Source organism: Narcine bancroftii, chromosome 13 (assembly GCF_036971445.1).
Source record: "Narcine bancroftii isolate sNarBan1 chromosome 13, sNarBan1.hap1, whole genome shotgun sequence".
NCBI classification, from domain to species: domain Eukaryota; kingdom Metazoa; phylum Chordata; class Chondrichthyes; order Torpediniformes; family Narcinidae; genus Narcine; species Narcine bancroftii.
In genome coordinates, this window is record NC_091481.1 from 83,886,447 (window position 1) to 83,904,005 (window position 17,559).

Below are 17,559 nucleotides of genomic sequence, written 5' to 3' on the forward strand. Positions count from 1 at the left end.
GAGTTTTTAACAATAGTAATTTTTTTGGTAATAGCTTGCGAATTTGATGTGATTGATTCTTCAGAAATGTCCACAAAATATTGCATGCAGCTTGCAATAATTTAAGCCTCTAGAAACATTACAACATGTTGGATCTTGTCTCTTTTTTAGAAATTGTAACTGGCATGAAATTTACTCAGGACTGCAAGTATCTGATAACCGTATCAGGTGATAGGTAAGTGATTTCTGCTGAATGATATAGATATTGGGAGAACAATGAAATCCGCCATTTTGTAATCCAACACCGTGTCCAACTCCTCACCAAAGAGGCCGTCAAGTTTTGCTTTTTTAAAATTATTAAACATTTCCTCTCTATATTTTGTAGTACATTTTAAATGGTTTGGTCAATTACTGAATGACCTTTTCATCCTTGAAAATTCTGAAATATTGTTAGTAGATAAGCTTTTCTCATTTACTATTCATCTGGCATCTACTGTAGTTACTGCTCACACTGCTGCTCTCTTTCCCCACCCCCCCCCCCCGCCAACCCTCTCCATCATCCCCAAATCACTAAATCAAAATGTTCTGTTTATTCAGGCAGTTCATGGTTCCTTTTATACATTTTAAATGTTGGTTAATGTGATGCAAACTGACATAAATGATAATTGAATAGCAAGTCAAAGTCTAAGCACTCTTCTGAACATATTAAAGGCCTCTGTTTAGGATTTTAAACTTGATTTATAATCCACAGCTGCATTTTCAAATGGCGCTTGGATCCTCAGTTGACTGCATGTATGAGGCATCGACTCTTTGAAATTAAGCAAATCACTAAAAAAGACAAGGCTGGAACCAAGGCTCCTTCATCATTCAGGTATTTTTTTGGGGGATATTTTATTTATAGTTTTTCCACTCAAATTAACAATTGTCAAGATCATTATCAACATTATTTACATTTCCTATTTGTTAATTCCATACAAACTTTTCATAGAGTTTAAGTTCTTTTTATTCTCTTCACTCCCTCTTCCAATCAGGTATGTCACTTAAAAATTAAACTGCAGACTTGCGAGATGCTTCATAAAAATCACATGGCCTTTGTCTTGATTTGGAGATTACAAAGTTTGATCCAAAAATTTGTCTGTGCTCTTGCCAAGTATCTAGGAATACTAGTTGGATCTATCATTTGGATCTAAATACATTAGGATAGGTTTTGTGATTTAACTTCTGGTTTCTCCTGGTGCCAACACCCATTCTCTTCCTTTCACTTTGTTTCCTCCATGCCAACTATATTCAGCCCACAACTTCAAAGCTAGCAAGGATCACGATGTATCTTATTGCAATTATTCAACTGCCTTTCAACTTGGAGTGGTAAAATGAGTTGGAAGCTAGCAGCTCTAAATGGTTTTGGGAACACCATTGTGTATTGTTAACCTCATCCATTGGTTAGTTGCACAGGGAATTTTGTCATTCCCCTAGTTGTGAAACACCACAAATTGGAAAGAAAATGTAGAACAACTGAATCTGCAGGTTTGGAACAGAGATGGGGAGAAATTTCTTAGAAGGTGGTTGATCTGTGGATATATTTAAAACAAAGGTTGACAGATTCGTGACATGGTAAAGGTTCCATTGTTGTTACATTGTTGAATGTAACATACATGAAATGCTTTAACTTTGGTCTACTGTCAGGCAGACAGAGAATTTCCACTTTGTCCAGCACCCTTCACAGAAACCTACATCACCTGGTGTTCCTAGGCAGTCTCCCCTCCAAGTATTGACCAGTCCTAAGTCTGCTTGACTTCCGAGATCAGACAATCTCAGGTGTATTCAGGCTATTAGGCTTCTGTACAAGTATGGGTATCAAAAGTTAAAGCAAGAAGGTAGGCAAAAAAATACATCAATCATGATTGGAAGAGCGAAGCAGACTCGATGGGCCAAATCTGCAGTGCAAAATCTGCTGCTTGAAGACTAACTTTGCTTGGAATCAAAAGTAGTTTAGGATTCAATGCTACCCTTAAGTACAAGCCTAAAGGCATTTAACTGGCTTATCAATCCCCTTTTACAACCTTAAGAAAACCTATTGGTGCTGAGTAGTTTTGAAATGGTTACTGCTGCCCTATGAAAGTGACTGGGGTTGTGGATTTGTGCACAAATTGCTTTCATGGTGGTGACTGAGGGATAAAAGTCAACACAGCAGGAGAAATTGAGTTTTTTTTTAATGCAATGCTGTCATTTTTGAGATTGATGGGACGTCGGAAGCATAACAACTTGAACAGTGGTGACCTAGCTTGGGTTTGATACTGAAGTCTTGCACAGGACTCTTCCCCCCCGCCAACCCCTGCCAACTGGGTGAGATAATGTAGATTTAGGAATGCTATCTGTCCTGCCTTAGATTGTGGCATTAATTACTGGTGTTGCTGTATGTATACGGTGCTGTAGTTTCCTCCATTGTACATACATGCCCAGGAAAGTATTAAAATAGGATGTTTGTTTTGTGATGAAATTGGGACCATTCCAAAATGGAAAAAGAGTTTATCCTTAGCATTTATTAACTCTTCTGCATTAATTTAGGAGGGAGACATTTATGGTGCAAAAGTTAACTTCAGATGATCAGGAGGAAGATGTAAGTGAGGAAGATGGAGAAGATGGGTCATTCCAAACTCCTTTGAAAGAATACATGGACAGAGGTAGGAACAGTTTTATGAATTCTGGAGTATATTAAAGATGAATAGCCCCAAAAGTGATTTAAAACTTTTCTGCCTAACAAATTAAAACCATTGTTTGAATAATAGAAGCAACGTTAAGGGGGTTTGTGTTCCTAGAAAATGGTCATTGTTATTTTCATGGAAATGTGAAGCGTGAAATGAGTTGAATAAAATGTATTTTGTTTGTTTATTTACATTTTTCATATCAGTTCTGTGTGAGTAGATTTTGTTCCTTTTTTCAAATGTGAATTCTGCAAGGGTGAATGTCTGTCACTCGAACATCTGAAGTGTAGGGTCAATTGTATATGGAGATTATGCCTTGATTGTTGAATTCTAGGAAAGGGAAGTAGTAGTAGAATTAACATATGGTGTCTGGAAGCTTTTCTGGAAGTACTGAACTCCAGATTTAATACCGATGAATTAATATTTCAGAAAAAATACTCTAATGAGCTGCAAACAAGCAACAAAGTCTTGATCTTCATCCCAAAGTTAACGAGTTGGCAGATACTCTTGTTTTAATCTTCCAAAATGGGTCTTAGAATGCTTCCCACAGATTATGGATCATATTTGCTAGGTTCACTAAGTACACAGGCAGTCCCAGGTACAGGCACCCTCCAACCAGACGGCATTAACCTCTGCTTCTCATGTTTCTGTCATCCCCATCTCTTTCCCTAGGTCTCCCTTCCTCCATCTCTGCAGCCCCTCTCCAATCTCACCCTTCTTCTCCTGTCCTCTTATCCATATCCAATTATCACCTGTTGCTCCTCCCCCAGCTGTTTTATTCAGGTGCCTGTCTACTATTTGCTCGTACCTTGATGAAGGGCTCAGGCCCGAAATGTTGGTTATATCTTTACCTCTCCTGGAGGCTGCGTGACTGGCTGAGTTCCTCCAGCATTTTTGTTTTTACTACAAAAATCACAGTATCTGCAGATTTATGTGTTTTGCTCATTTCAAACAGCTTCAGTTTTTACAGACATCCATTAGTTTGGAAATGTATTAAATTCCCTCTGATAACCTGCCTCCACAGAATTCTATTGAATGACCTAGCACGAAAGACTGGTAAGAAAGAACAATCACTGAAAGTGAAGAGAAGGAAAACTAGTTCTGTCCTTCATAGCAACGCATGTATGGACTTTTGAAGTTGATCATATTATGAATGCTTGTTCTTGTGTAGGGTTTGTAACCAGGTGTGGCCTGCAGAAGGAAGGAGAAAATTGCCACCAATCAACCAGTTGCTTTGGTATCAGTATTTGGAAATATACTGAATGCATAATTCATGCGATGTCAAGAAGCCAGTAAATGTTTTCTAAGTTGCTTTTTTTTTTGAAGAGATGTTTTTTATCTATTTGAGTTTTTTTCAGGATGTGTTTAATGTATTTAGGAAATGGGGTCAATGGCTGTGGATTATTTGGATATTCAAAGGCTTTCAATTAGCTTGAATAGAGCTAATTGTTGAATAACATTAGAGCATGTATAATTAGGGATAATATACTAATATGGATTGAGAATGGTTAACAGAAAATAGAACAGAAAAAATGGGACCTCCTGCATCTAACTGTTTTGGACCCAAATTTTTCACCATCTACATTTGCTGATTTGGCTGTGATCAAATTGATCATTTCCAGTCCTGCTAAGTGGGTAATTGAGTAGTGGGGATAATTTGCAAGGTTCAAAGGGATAACCATGGTTGCCCACTCATTCATCTTAAGGGAGGGCTAAATTGAAAAATAAAACCTTCCTGTGTTTATTATTCTCTGGAATATAAGAATGACATGTAGTCTCATTAAAATATTCACAAATATAGATGACCCAATAATTAGAATTTGGTGAGGATGTTTCCCTGGCTGAGGAATCTAAATCCAGGGCCACAGTCTTAAAGAAAGGCTATTTAATTTTTTTTTTAAATTTAGACATACAGCATGGTAACTGGACATTTCGGCCTACAAGTTCAATTAACCTATAACCCCCAGTACATTTTGAATGGTGAGAGGAAATCGGAATCCCCGAGGAAAACTCTCACAGATACAGGGAGAGTGTACAAACTCCTTACAAATAGCGCAGGATTCGAACCCTGGTCCTGATCGCTGATGCTGTAAAGGCGTTGCACTAACTGCTTCGCCAACTGTGCTGTTTATGAACAAAAAAGAAAAATGTCTTTGTTCAGAGGATGTTTTGTCTTTTGATATTCTCCATCCCAGAGGGCAATGGACATTTAATTTCTGATTATATTTAAAGATCAGAAAGTTTCTGGGAAATGGAGCAAATAAAGAATATGGAAATATTGTGGGAAAGTGGTATCAAGGTAGATTAGTGTAATCGTTGAATGGCAGAGCTGCCTTGAAGGGCTGAATGCCTTGTCTCATAAGTGTTTTGATCTTGCCAAGGTTTAAAAGAAAACCCTCAACTGATCCTGCACTTCTGTTAATATTAATATACTACTGTTAATCTTTTAAATTGTGACTATTGCTAAAGTGAAAGAAATCCTATTTTTTTAACCTTAATTTTTTTCAATGCAATATGGCCCAAAGGCAAAAGTTTTGCCAATTAAATTGTTTTATTTCTGCAGAAAATGCATTACTTTCTTTTTTTTTCATTCTGTACAAATCTGAGTAAAGAATCCAGAAATGGCAATGAGATCATTATCTTTCAATTTGTGGAGAATCTGTTTTTCACACACAACTTGTTAATATTGCAGACCAGGCTGAAGATGCTCCATTGCTACTGACAAATGGAAAGCTTCCAATGTGGGCAAAGAGACTGGTAAGTATTTTGGGAGGAAGAGAATACTTTATTGTGAATGGAAATAGTTTGTCATTTCACGACTATAAATTCCTAGTTTTTAGTGTCTTAAATGCTACTTAGCCCTTCTGCATAGCTGTTTCTTCTATATATAAATATATAGGTAGTTTGCAGCTTGCAGGGCTTGTATTTTTGTGATTTATTGTTGCAAGTGAATTTAAAATAGCAAATAATTTGTCTGCCCAACTGAGTCAAGTAACGTGCGAGGACTGGTTCACTAAACTTGCTCTCAACCAAGTAAGGATTTACGGAATTTGGGAATATATTTCAGTGTTTGATAAAGAATGGCATGCTGTGCCCACTGGATGGCTGGTCTAAGGACTTGTCGTAAAAGTCTTGAGGAAAGCAAATATGTATTGTATAATTAAAGAAAGCATTGCAGGTTGTAAAATATTATTGCATATTTTAAAGGTTTCTTAACAATGTAATAGACTGGATTTAATTTGAGCTGGATTTAAAAAATTTGATTTGAGACCAGATTCAACTGTTATTATACAAGTAGCTAATAAGTAAAGGAAGGTGCATTACAGGTGCATTTTCTGGGAGTTGATGGGAACTATGATATCCGTGTTAAACGATATCTGCAAATTTCTACAGCTTGAACTTCAATTCAGACAATAAAGTGGAGTGCAAAGTTGAAATGCACAGCAATACATACCTTGTCTTATTTTACCCCCACCTTCTCTCCCAAAAGAAATATCCATGTGCCTTGGATTATGTACTGTAGAATTCTTAAATTAAGCAGGACACAAGGGTATGATGTGAGGCAGGTGTAGAGAGTCAAAAGGCAGAGAGCCACATTCAAATCAAAATTTTTAATGTAGATGACTAACAAAGGATCCTGGTTGTGGTGCATCACTGTCAATGACTTGTAATTGCAAGATAGCCCACTGATTTGGCTTCCTATCATTAAGACAGTTTTGATACAATTTGCTAAATTGTATTAGGAAATTAGGACATGGTCCTAATCTCATAGGCTTTTATCTTTTTGGACGTGGTCCTAATCTCATAGGCTTTTATCTTTTTGGACATTGTCCTAATCTCATAGGCTTTTATCTTTTTGGACATTGTCCTAATCTCATAGGCTTTTATCTTTTTGGATATTGACCTAATCTCATAGGCTTTTATCTTTTTGGACATTGTCCTAATCTCATAGGCTTTTATCTTTTTGGACATGGTCCTAATCTCATAGGCTTTTATCTTCTTGGACGTGGTCCTAATCTCATAGGCTTTTATCTTTTTGGACATGGTCCTAATCTCATAGGCTTTTATCTTTTTGGACATGGTCCTAATCTCATAGGCTTTTATCTTTTTGGACATTGTCCTAATCTCATAGGCTTTTACCTTTTTGGACATGGTCCTAATCTCATAGGCTTTTATCTTTTTGGACATGGTCCTAATCTCATAGGCTTTTATCTTTTTGGACATGGTCCTAATCTCATAGGCTTTTATCTTTTTGGACATGGTCCTAATCTCATAGGCTTTTATCTTTTTGGACATGGTCCTAATCTCATAGGCTTTTATCTTTTTGGACATTGTCCTAATCTCATAGGCTTTTATCTTTTTGGACATGGTCCTAATCTCATAGGCTTTTATCTTTTTGGACGTGGTCCTAATCTCATAGGCTTTTATCTTTTTGGACGTGGTCCTAATCTCATAGGCTTTTATCTTTTTGGACATTGTCCTAATCTCATAGGCTTTTATCTTTTTGGACATGGTCCTAATCTCATAGGCTTTTATCTTTTTGGACATTGTCCTAATCTCATAGGCTTTTATCTTTTTGGACATGGTCCTAATCTCATAGGCTTTTATCTTTTTGGACGTGGTCCTAATCTCATAGGCTTTTATCTTTTTGGACATTGTCCTAATCTCATAGGCTTTTATCTTTTTGGACATGGTCCTAATCTCATAGGCTTTTATCTTTTTGGACATGGTCCTAATCTCTTAGGCTTTTATCTTTTTGGACATGGTCCTAATCTCTTAGGCTTTTATCTTTTTGGAAGTGGTCCTAATCTCATAGGCTTTTATCTTTTTGGACGTGGTCCTAATCTCATAGGCTTTTATCTTTTTGGACGTGGTCCTAATCTCATAGGCTTTTATCTTTTTGGACGTGGTCCTAATCTCATAGTCTTTTATCTTTTTGGACGTGGTCCTAATCTCATAGGCTTTTATCTTTTTGGACGTGGTCCTAATCTCATAGGCTTTTATCTTTTTGGACGTGGTCCTAATCTCATAGGCTTTTATCTTTTTGGACGTGGTCCTAATCTCATAGGCTTTTATCTTTTTGGACGTGGTCCTAATCTCATAGGCTTTTATCTTTTTGGACGTGGTCCTAATCTCATAGGCTTTTATCTTTTTGGACGTGGTCCTAATCTCATAGGCTTTTATCTTTTTGGACGTGGTCCTAATCTCATAGGCTTTTATCTTTTTGGACGTGGTCCTAATCTCATAGGCTTTTATCTTTTTGGACGTGGTCCTAATCTCATAGGCTTTTATCTTTTTGGACGTGGTCCTAATCTCATAGGCTTTTATCTTTTTGGACTGGTCCAAAAAGATAAAACAAAATACAGGATATTTTTAAAAGCCTGGGGGACATGTAGACCATGGGGATTTCTCCTCTTAACCACATTCCCAACATCTAGTACCTATGTAATTTTTGCTGCTGACTGGTTCGAGAATCTCACTATTTCTCAAATTTTACACCCACAGTGATCTTCTTATTGATAGGCTTTTTGGTTGGTGAATAAGTAGCAGAAGGAATTTAGCATTTCCTACTGTATTTTGAAAAATATTGGAAAAAGTAGGCTGGATTCTAACAAACCATGGTAATCTATTGACTGGAATCCTCAGGTTTAGATGGCCATGGTGGTGATGGCAAACACCTTTTTGTATATATTAAAAAAAAACAAACTGGAAAAATTGAACCAAATGAAAGCGTGCCAAAAGAAAATTTGTGGAATAGGCAACCAGTCCTTCTAAAATAAGTGAGAAAAAAAAATGAAGGTGAGACTTTGTTTTGATGCCAGTCAGATACAGCTGTGAGGAATGTTCTTGCGTAGATGGGCAGTATATCTGAGTTAATGTCCATTGGCTTTTATTACATCATTTTCTACAAGAATTAATTTAAACCTGTTACAGGAGGCAGGTGATAAAGGTGTGCACGATAGAGCAGTAAGTAACACAGCGACGTTTCATCCACGAGGAAGATGGGCTGAAAGGATGGACAAAGATCTGATTCACTCCATACTAGGAATGAAGCAGTTGGAAGAGTACTGTGCAACCCCAAATCCAGACAGAATGTCGGTGGCACAGGGAAACCGCTGCTTGGTGGAGCAGGACCGTTTTGAACCATGTAATTTGGATAACTTGAAGATGGTGAGTAAATCTATGTGAACTGGTAACATGTATGAATTGGTGATAGCCACGAATGAATTGAAGGTACATTTGTTGAACTGGTACTGCCATTTATGTTGTCAAGAGAATTTGTAATGCTCTAAATTATTTTTCTACTAGTGACAGGGTTTACTAAAAAATCAATTTGCAATAAAATCTAGTCTGGAATACAGTATATGCTCACTTATCTTGTATGTGAGAGGCTGTTTTCAATGCATGGAGAATAATGTTTAGTATGGAAATGAATAGGAGGAACAACTCTATTTAGTAACATGATCAGAGAAATGACATTTTAAATATAACCATCTGGTGTCATGGTTTGAAATTGCTCTTTTATGTATTAACCTCTACTTTTGACCTTAACAACTACTGTACACACATTCTGTCATGGTACCAAAATATTTGTGTTGTGACATCTGCAGGGTATTTATCATTTTAATTTTAAATTTTAACTTCACTGCTTAAGTATTAACACCACAAAATTTAAATTTTAAATTTAATTTATTTAAATTTAGACCTACAGCACAGTAACAGGCCCTTCTGGCCCATAAGCTGATGCCGCCCATTACCCCAATTAACATAACATAACATAACAATTACAGCACGGAAACAGGCCATTAGGCCCTTCTAGTCCGCACCGAACCAAACACCCCTTTCTAATCCCACCTCCCTGCACAATGCCCATAACCCTCCATCTTCTTCTCATCCATATACCTGTCCAACCTTTTCTTAAATAATACAATTGACTCCGCCGCCACTATTTCTCCCGGAAGATCATTCCACACAGCTACCACTCTCTGAGTAAAGAAGTTCCCCCTCATGTTACCTCTAAACCTCTGCCCCTTAATTCTTAACTCATGTCCTCTTGTTTTAAACTTTCCTCCTCTTAACGGAAATAGTCTATCCACATCCATTCTGTCTATCCCTTTCATAATCTTAAATACTTCTATCAAATCCCCTCTCAACCTTCTACGCTCCAAAGAATAAAGACCCAATCTGTCCAATCTCTCCCCATACTCCAGATGCTTAAACCCAGGCAACATTCTGGTAAACCTTCTCTGCACTCTCTCCACTCTGTTTATATCCTTCCTATAATTAGGCGACCAGAACTGCACACAGAACTCCAAATTAGGCCGCACCAGCGTCTTATACAATCTCAACATCACCTCCCAACTCCTATATTCCATGCAATGATTGATAAAGGCCAGCATACTAAAAGCCTTCTTCACCACCCTATTCACGTGAGTTTCTACCTTCAGGGAATGATGTACCGTCACTCCTAAATCTTTCTGCTCTTCTGTATTTCTCAATGCTCTCCCATTTACCACGTATGTCCTATTCTGATTCTTCTTACCAAAATGAAGCACCTCACACTTATCAGCATTAAATTCCATCTGCCATTTTTCAGCCCACTTTTCTAAGCAGCCCAAATCCCTCTGCAATCCTTGAAAACCTTCTTCATTATCCACTATTCCACCTATCTTGGTATCGTCTGCATATTTACTAATCCAATTCACCACCCCATCATCTAGATCATTAATGTATATAACGAACAACAATGGGCCCAATACAGATCCTTGAGGCACACCACTGGTCACCGGCCTCCAACCTGACAGACAATTATCCACTACCACTCTCTGGCCTCTCCCTTTCAGCCAATGTTCAATCCATTTGACTATCTCAAAATTTATACCTAAAGACTGCACCTTCCTAACTAACCTTCCATGTGGTACCTTATCGAAGGCCTTACTGAAGTCCATATAGACAACATCCACTGCGCTACCCTCATCCACATTCCTAGTCACCTCTTCAAAAAATTCAATCAGATTGGTCAAACATGACCTTCCTCCCACAAATCCATGTTGAGTGCTCCTGATCAGACCCTGTCTATCCAGATGTTTATAAGTACTATCTCTAAGAATTTTCTCCATTAATTTACCTACCACAGACGTCAAACTTACAGGCCGATAGTTGCCAGGCTTCCTCCTTGAACCCTTTTTAAATAACGGAACCACATGCGCAATGCGCCAATCCTCCGGCACTATCCCCATATCTAATGACATTTGAAAAATTACCGCCAGAGCCTCTGCTATTTCCTCCTTCACTTCTCTCAATGTCCTGGGGAAGATCCCGTCTGGTCCCGAAGACTTATCCACCTTTATATTCTTCAAAAGCCTTAAAACTACACCTTTTGTAATCTCTATATTCCCCATATTTACCCAATTTGCTTTTTTTATCCCACATCTCCCAATATCCTTCTCCTTAGTGAATACCGAAGAAAAGAAACTGTTCAATATCTCCCCCATTTCTCTAGGTTCCACACACAGTTTTCCACTCTGATTTTCTAAGGGACCAATTTTGTCTCTAGCTTTCCTCTTACCATTCCTACAATCCCTGTACATTTTGACGGGTGAGGATAAACCAAACAACCTGGAGGAAATCCATGCAGAAGATATAGGGAGAACGTACAAACTCCTCACAGACAGCGCTGGATTTGAACCAGGGTCGCTGGTGCTGTTACAGCTTTGTGCTAACTGTGCCACCAATGTTCAAGGCTGATTTTTTTTTTTCTGCGTTTATTAAAGACTGCCACAAAAAAAAATTAGAACTGGATTGCCTGTTGGAAATTGAGCAACCAAAATCTTTCTTGAGCTTTTCAAATATTTTGAAATCTTGATCTTTTACAATTCAGAAATATTGAGCCTAATTGCAACGGTTAAGCACTTAAATACTGTTTTTTTTAAACTAAATGTTTTGCATTTCCTATGCAATTCGATGATTGATAGTATAATCAAAAGTTTGCTAATAGCTATATTTAAGTGAATGAACCAGCAGAATGATGGTTTGAGCGAGCATAGTGCCAGAGATCCTTCTTGCATCCAGTCTTGTATCGTTATGAATGACATGAAGGAGTGCTTTCCTTTTCATTGGTTTTGACATTATGCATTCATTATTTAAAATAGTCAATAAGGTGAAGATGTTGATGAAATTATGGAACAAATGTTTCCATCTTGTTCTCTAGCACATCAGATTTGTACTGTTCAACTTTAATCTAAAATGTATTTCTATATTACAATACCCACAATCTTGTTTTCAGATGGAATTTTCCCCTGATCTTTTATCAAGAAATTCTGTGGGAAGGCCAAGTTCCATCTTCCCAGTCGATACAGATAATACCTTTTCCCAGACGACTGATGTAGCGGAAACTGAACCAACCATGCCAATGTTTTACTCTTTGAATGATGATCATTCTACCAGTACAGAGAAGTGAGTATTCTGAGCATTAAATATTGAATTCTAAAATTACTCTATGGTATTCATCAAATCTTGCTACAAAATGATCATATCTGTGCTATGATGTACAGCATTTGTCATCTGTGATGTTAGCTGTTAAGTAGTGTGAATGCAGCTCTTGAGAAGTGTCCCAATATCTCCAACTGGAATAGTGGAGTGGCACAAGTTAATTCTGCTTCCTCTTTTATCCAGGAATGGAGCTTCAGTCCTCACCTTGGTGCTTGTCTGTAGAGTTTGTCTATTTTGAAATGATTTTTCTCCTATGTCTATAAGACACAACAGGTTAATTGGTTATTGTAATTTACCTCTTAGTCCAGGTTAATGGCAAAAATAATTAAAGGGTAATTGATGGAAATCAATTTGTAAGTACCTGTACAGCAAAACCCCCAGTATCCAGCACCTACACGGATTGGTGGATGTCAGATAAATGAATTTTCTGGTCGCTTGAATCTGCGTGTGGTGTAAATGAGGAACTAACAGTGAGATGCACCAATTTTAAACTTCCCTATATTTTTTTATTTTCCGTGGTTTTTTTTTTTGCCGGTTGCTTGAGCTTGCCAGTTTGAATTCTGGATAATGGATTTTACTACATACAGAGAAATTAAAACTGAAATCAGGCTATTGGAATTGCTCCCCAGAAGCTGGTATGAACTGAATGGGCTAAATGACTACATCTTGGTAAAAGTATAAAATAAGATTTTAAGTAGGTTGTCAGAGCAGAAAGATAGGGAGTTTACCAGTAATTTAAAATTTGAATGGATCATTATGAGAATTGCTAAATAGAAGAATGCAAACTACTTTCCTTCAAAAGTGAGGTTAATAGAGGTAAGTCGATATATAGTTACACAAGTGTGATGTGTGAGAATATTGCACGTGCAAAATGTGTATACCATAATTTGATAAGATTTTATGCCTAGTTTGTGAATCCATTATTATCCTGTTAGAACTTCTTAAGGTGCTGTGCATTGATTATGTATCATCTTCCATGGCAGTGATTATCAAGTAAAAGAACCACCAAAAAAACTGCAGGAAAGTGATTCTGAATGGCCAATTGTGCATTCAATGGAGAATAGTCCTGATAGTGCCTACTCAATGGATTCAGGAAGCAGCCACACCGCCAGCCATGAACAACATCAGGATGGTGAGGGATTCTGAAAAGGAAATAACTTTTTTTGGTTCCCTTCAATAGAACAGGATAACTTTTATTCAAGATTTGGAGGGAGGGATATGTGTTGAAAAATGAAATTCACAACTCCTTTATTGTCATGTGATTATACACAAAATCCCATCCCATTTTTCCTATTGTAAAAACAGGTGCCACTAGCATAGCTCATTGCACCCGACAATAAGGGACGTGAAAGAGAGTCCCTTCAGAGATGCCGAGTGGCTGTGGATTGTCCTCCAGTAACTTCTGCAGCCGGGTGCCCACTGTCTGGCCCATTGGTGAACCTGACCTTCCAATCTCAAGCCTCTTGAAATGTTCAGGAAGCTTTCAACATCTGAGACCCTCTGGGAGCCCTTCTTGGCCTCTGCACCAACACAAATCCTGGTCCCCATACCTGGTTTTCATGAGCCAGAGTCCGGCAGTCTGGTGTGAGTCCTTTAGCCACCAGTCTCCAGAAGCCCACAACCTGTGAAGGTCCTTCAGATGCTGAGTGCCTTGCTGGTCTGCCATTTTGGTCACCTTCCCTGCAGGGTCCTCTCCCAATTCCTCGTGGTCTGCTGCCAAGCATGGGCGCCACCATCTTGGGCCCAGATGTACTGTACATGGTTTCCAAAATATGGGGTTTTTTTTGTGGGGGGGAGAAACACCAGCCCCTTTAGCAGGCCATTTAAACCCTGTGCGGGGCTGTCATCACAATGATCAGTAGGATCTGCACAGGAGCGCTGTGTCTCCACTCACTGTTCTTCTGGGTCCACATGAGCAGCAGCGCTGCTGTTGCAGTAGCCCCAGCAGCCCCACAGAAAGTTAATGTCAGAAACCGAGCTGAATCAAATGTGCTGGGAACCTATTTGTATCTCTGCAAACTCTGCACAATTTGTTTCTTCACTCAATGTAGTGTCATCAGCAAATTTGGGTTCCCTATGCTGGATCCTCTCTTCCATATCCACAATGTATATATTATGAACAGTTGCAGGCCTAGCACCAACCCCTGTGGCACTCCTCACCACTACCAACCAGAGAAATGCCCATTTTATTCTGACTCTCTGCCTTCTTTTGGTTCACTAATCCTTTGTCTGTGCTCATACATTATTCTCAGTGCCATGAATCCTGGGCTTGTATGTAATTTTATATGATATCTTATCAAATGCCTTCTAGAAATCCAACTACACATTCCTGTTTCCCTCTGTGCTTGTTATATCCTTAAGGAACTCTAGTAAATTTGTCAAACTTGGACTGCCTTTTCTGAATCCATGCTGTGTTTGAAGCATTTTCCCAACTGCAGACTGGCTATGGTCTGAATCTGAGGAGGGCTGTCTAAATAGTTGTCTCAAAGCAGCTAGCAACTTGTACTAAAATGGGAATTTGCTATAGTCGAGGCACTTTATAAAAAAGTAAAAGAATGTAATTCTACATCTAGAATGTAGCACAAGAAATTATTTAACTCTTGCTAACCGTAAGGCAGACAGAGCCCCCACTATGTCCAGTGCCCCTCACAGGAATCTACTCACAGGCGTATTTAGAATTTGGGTTTCCATTGGAAAACTGCTCCAAAACCAGGCTGGAACAAAGAAAATGGCACATTTTCTTTGAAATATTAATATATGACATATGAAACAGCAAAATAGTGTAGATATTGGAGATCTGAAAGATGGAAAGTGTTGGAAGTGCATTGTTAGGCAGAATCCACAGAAGAATGGTTCTTTCATCAGTACTGTAGGGCAGGGAAGTGGGGTATGAGTCAACTGGTAGTTAATCTGCAAGAAAGGAATGGGAGGAAATAATAAAAGATTACCTGAAAGAAGATTTTGCTTTCTGAACACTTTTAGGTGTATTTTATGGATTTAGGGCTGATCAAGAAAATCACCTTAAAAATTTTTGTACCATGTGCCATTTTTAGATATAACCTAATTTGTCATTTCCTGTCCTATTTTAAGTCTACAGGTATATTGCCCACAGAGCCAGCTGTTTCAGTCAGTCTAAGAATGCCTGGGTAGGCCCTCAATGCAGGCGCTATGCAAATCTTGTCTTAGGCCTGGGGATACTTAAGATAGATGCAGACAAGCTATAAAAGGAGCTCACATATCCAAATGCTGTGTATTACATTGATTATGGATTGAACGCATGTTGATGCACATGTTCTTCAGACAATAGCACAGTGAGTGGACTTAACAATAGCATTTATTGTCTTCAGGAAGATTCAATACAGCAGAAATGTCTCATCAATGTCTGAACAGCTGCGATCCATTCTGTTCCATTTGTGGCGAGTATATGCTTAATGCTAAATTTAATAAAAGTTAATTTAATGTTTCTCCTACTTACTACATGATACACAAAGATAATTTCAGATTTATTCAGTTTGAAGTTGTGTATTATAATCCCCAATTCTTTTTTTCAGTAAGTAAATCTTTTGTGGGGGGGAGATTGCTATCCAGTATAATTGAAGGATTTATGGTACGTGGAGCCAAAAAGTCTTAAATGGGGAACTGATAAACGATTGAGATTAATTGGATACTTTACCAAAGAGGCTTGAGAATGATGACCTCTTGTTGTATGTTGATTTTGTAATTGTTATACTTGTTAACTATCTTGTATGCATAAATGATGACCCTGGAATTGAATGATACTCTTTTCTATAAGATGACCCCTCCCCCAAAAAAAGTCTGTCACTTACTGCTAACCAGTGGATACTGTTTAAAAAACCAAATCACAATATTTTAATACCAAATAACCCTGTAAAGGTTTCTATTAGCTTATTTTAAAATAAACCACAGTTGGCTCCTGTAACAGGATGAACCCTGCAGGGGAGCGCTGTGACTTCGTTGGTAACTAACAGGGCACGCGCAAGATCGGATTGGAACGAGAGGAAGATGGCAGAGGTGTTGAGACTTTGTTCTCATCGTTCAGATTTTAGGACCGATGTTTTAGGCGACCCAATTTTGAGGTGACATTTTTAAATTTCAAGGATTGTTTTATGCTGTCATACAAGGTATAAAGCATGCGACATTGTTTATGCCTTTTTTGTTTTGATTGGGTCAATGCAGCATAGATTTTGATGTGATCAACGATCACTAGGTGAATTGCAAAAAGGAAGCTCTAAGGAAATCATACCCATAAATGTAATTTGCATCTACCCTCCCTAGATTCTGACTCTGTGGGCCAGCTAAGTTCTGACGGTCATTCTTCAGGATTAGAAGAGGAGGAGGAACAGTGCATCCCTATACCACAGGAAGTGCACGCAGCAAAAACACCAGATCAAGAAAAATTTGTCAAACACAACTTTGAAGCTCTCGCTAATGAAGTTCTGAATGGTAACAACTTGCATAAAATGTGGGGGTTTTTTTTTTCAAACTAATATCCATATGCAGGTGTGGTGACAAGATTGGTTTATTAATTTGCAGAGAAATTTGACAATTCTTTAAAAGGTCTTCAACAAACTTTGGAAAATGAGAACAACTTCCTGAATCCTCGTTTAAGTATTTCTGCTCGATTTCTGTCTTGCTACCACAGAAGTAGTAGGTTAGTATTGAACGGTTTCACACATTTAATGAATGTAATAGTACAATTTTGTGGATCCCTTCAGATTTTTTTAATAAGTTTTTAGCAATCCTAGATGTCGGCTCACTATCCAGTGGTTTGAAAGTACCTTCAAATACTCTTGAATATATGACATATGAAATATGTTTAATACTTGAATACTTCCTATGCTGGCCTGTGGCACTTTTCATACACCATTTGGTCCATATTCATCTCAGAGACTCAAAAGTTCTCAAAATGTTTTGAGTGTTTTGGTGTGGTAAACTAATGTGGCACATTTCATAGAACTATACACCACAGAACATGCCCTTCAGCTCTCAATGTTGTACCGACCTATATATTCCTTCCTAAAACAAATTAAACCCTCCCTAACCTTTAAGCCTCTACTTTTCTTTCATCCATGTTTCTGTCAGTCTTTTAAATGCCCCCAATGTTTTAGCCTCCCCCACCATCCCCTGCAGGGCATTCCAGGCACCCACAAATCTCTGTGGGGGGGGGGGGCAGAACCGCCTGCATGCAACAACTTACCCTTTCTTCTTCTTCTTTGGCTTGGCTTCGCGGACGAAGATTTATGGAGGGGGTAAATGTCCACGTCAGCTGCAGGCTCGTTTGTGACTGACAAGTCCGATGCGGGACAGGCAGACACGGTTGCAGGGGAAAATTGGTTGGTTGGGTGTTGGGTTTTTCCTCCTTTGC

The 17,559-nt window shown here is 38.4% G+C and overlaps 1 protein-coding gene across 2 annotated transcripts in view; it reads left to right on the forward strand.

The window, feature by feature from the left end:
* The window catches only part of LOC138748272 (mitogen-activated protein kinase-binding protein 1-like), a 58,463-nt gene that overhangs the window by 31,476 nt on the left and 9,428 nt on the right, over positions 1 to 17,559 (forward strand). The window contains exons 18-27 of one of the 2 annotated variants that reach the window (XM_069908142.1): positions 151 to 214; positions 731 to 850; positions 2,545 to 2,660; positions 5,374 to 5,438; positions 8,616 to 8,852; positions 11,968 to 12,137; positions 13,157 to 13,305; positions 15,521 to 15,589; positions 16,470 to 16,637; positions 16,728 to 16,845. In XM_069908142.1, coding sequence (XP_069764243.1) covers positions 151 to 214; positions 731 to 850; positions 2,545 to 2,660; positions 5,374 to 5,438; positions 8,616 to 8,852; positions 11,968 to 12,137; positions 13,157 to 13,305; positions 15,521 to 15,589; positions 16,470 to 16,637; positions 16,728 to 16,845 — 1,276 coding nt within the window. The remainder of the gene's footprint in view (positions 1 to 150; positions 215 to 730; positions 851 to 2,544; positions 2,661 to 5,373; positions 5,439 to 8,615; positions 8,853 to 11,967; positions 12,138 to 13,156; positions 13,306 to 15,520; positions 15,590 to 16,469; positions 16,638 to 16,727; positions 16,846 to 17,559) is intronic. The other variant, XM_069908143.1, reaches the window with a different exon arrangement.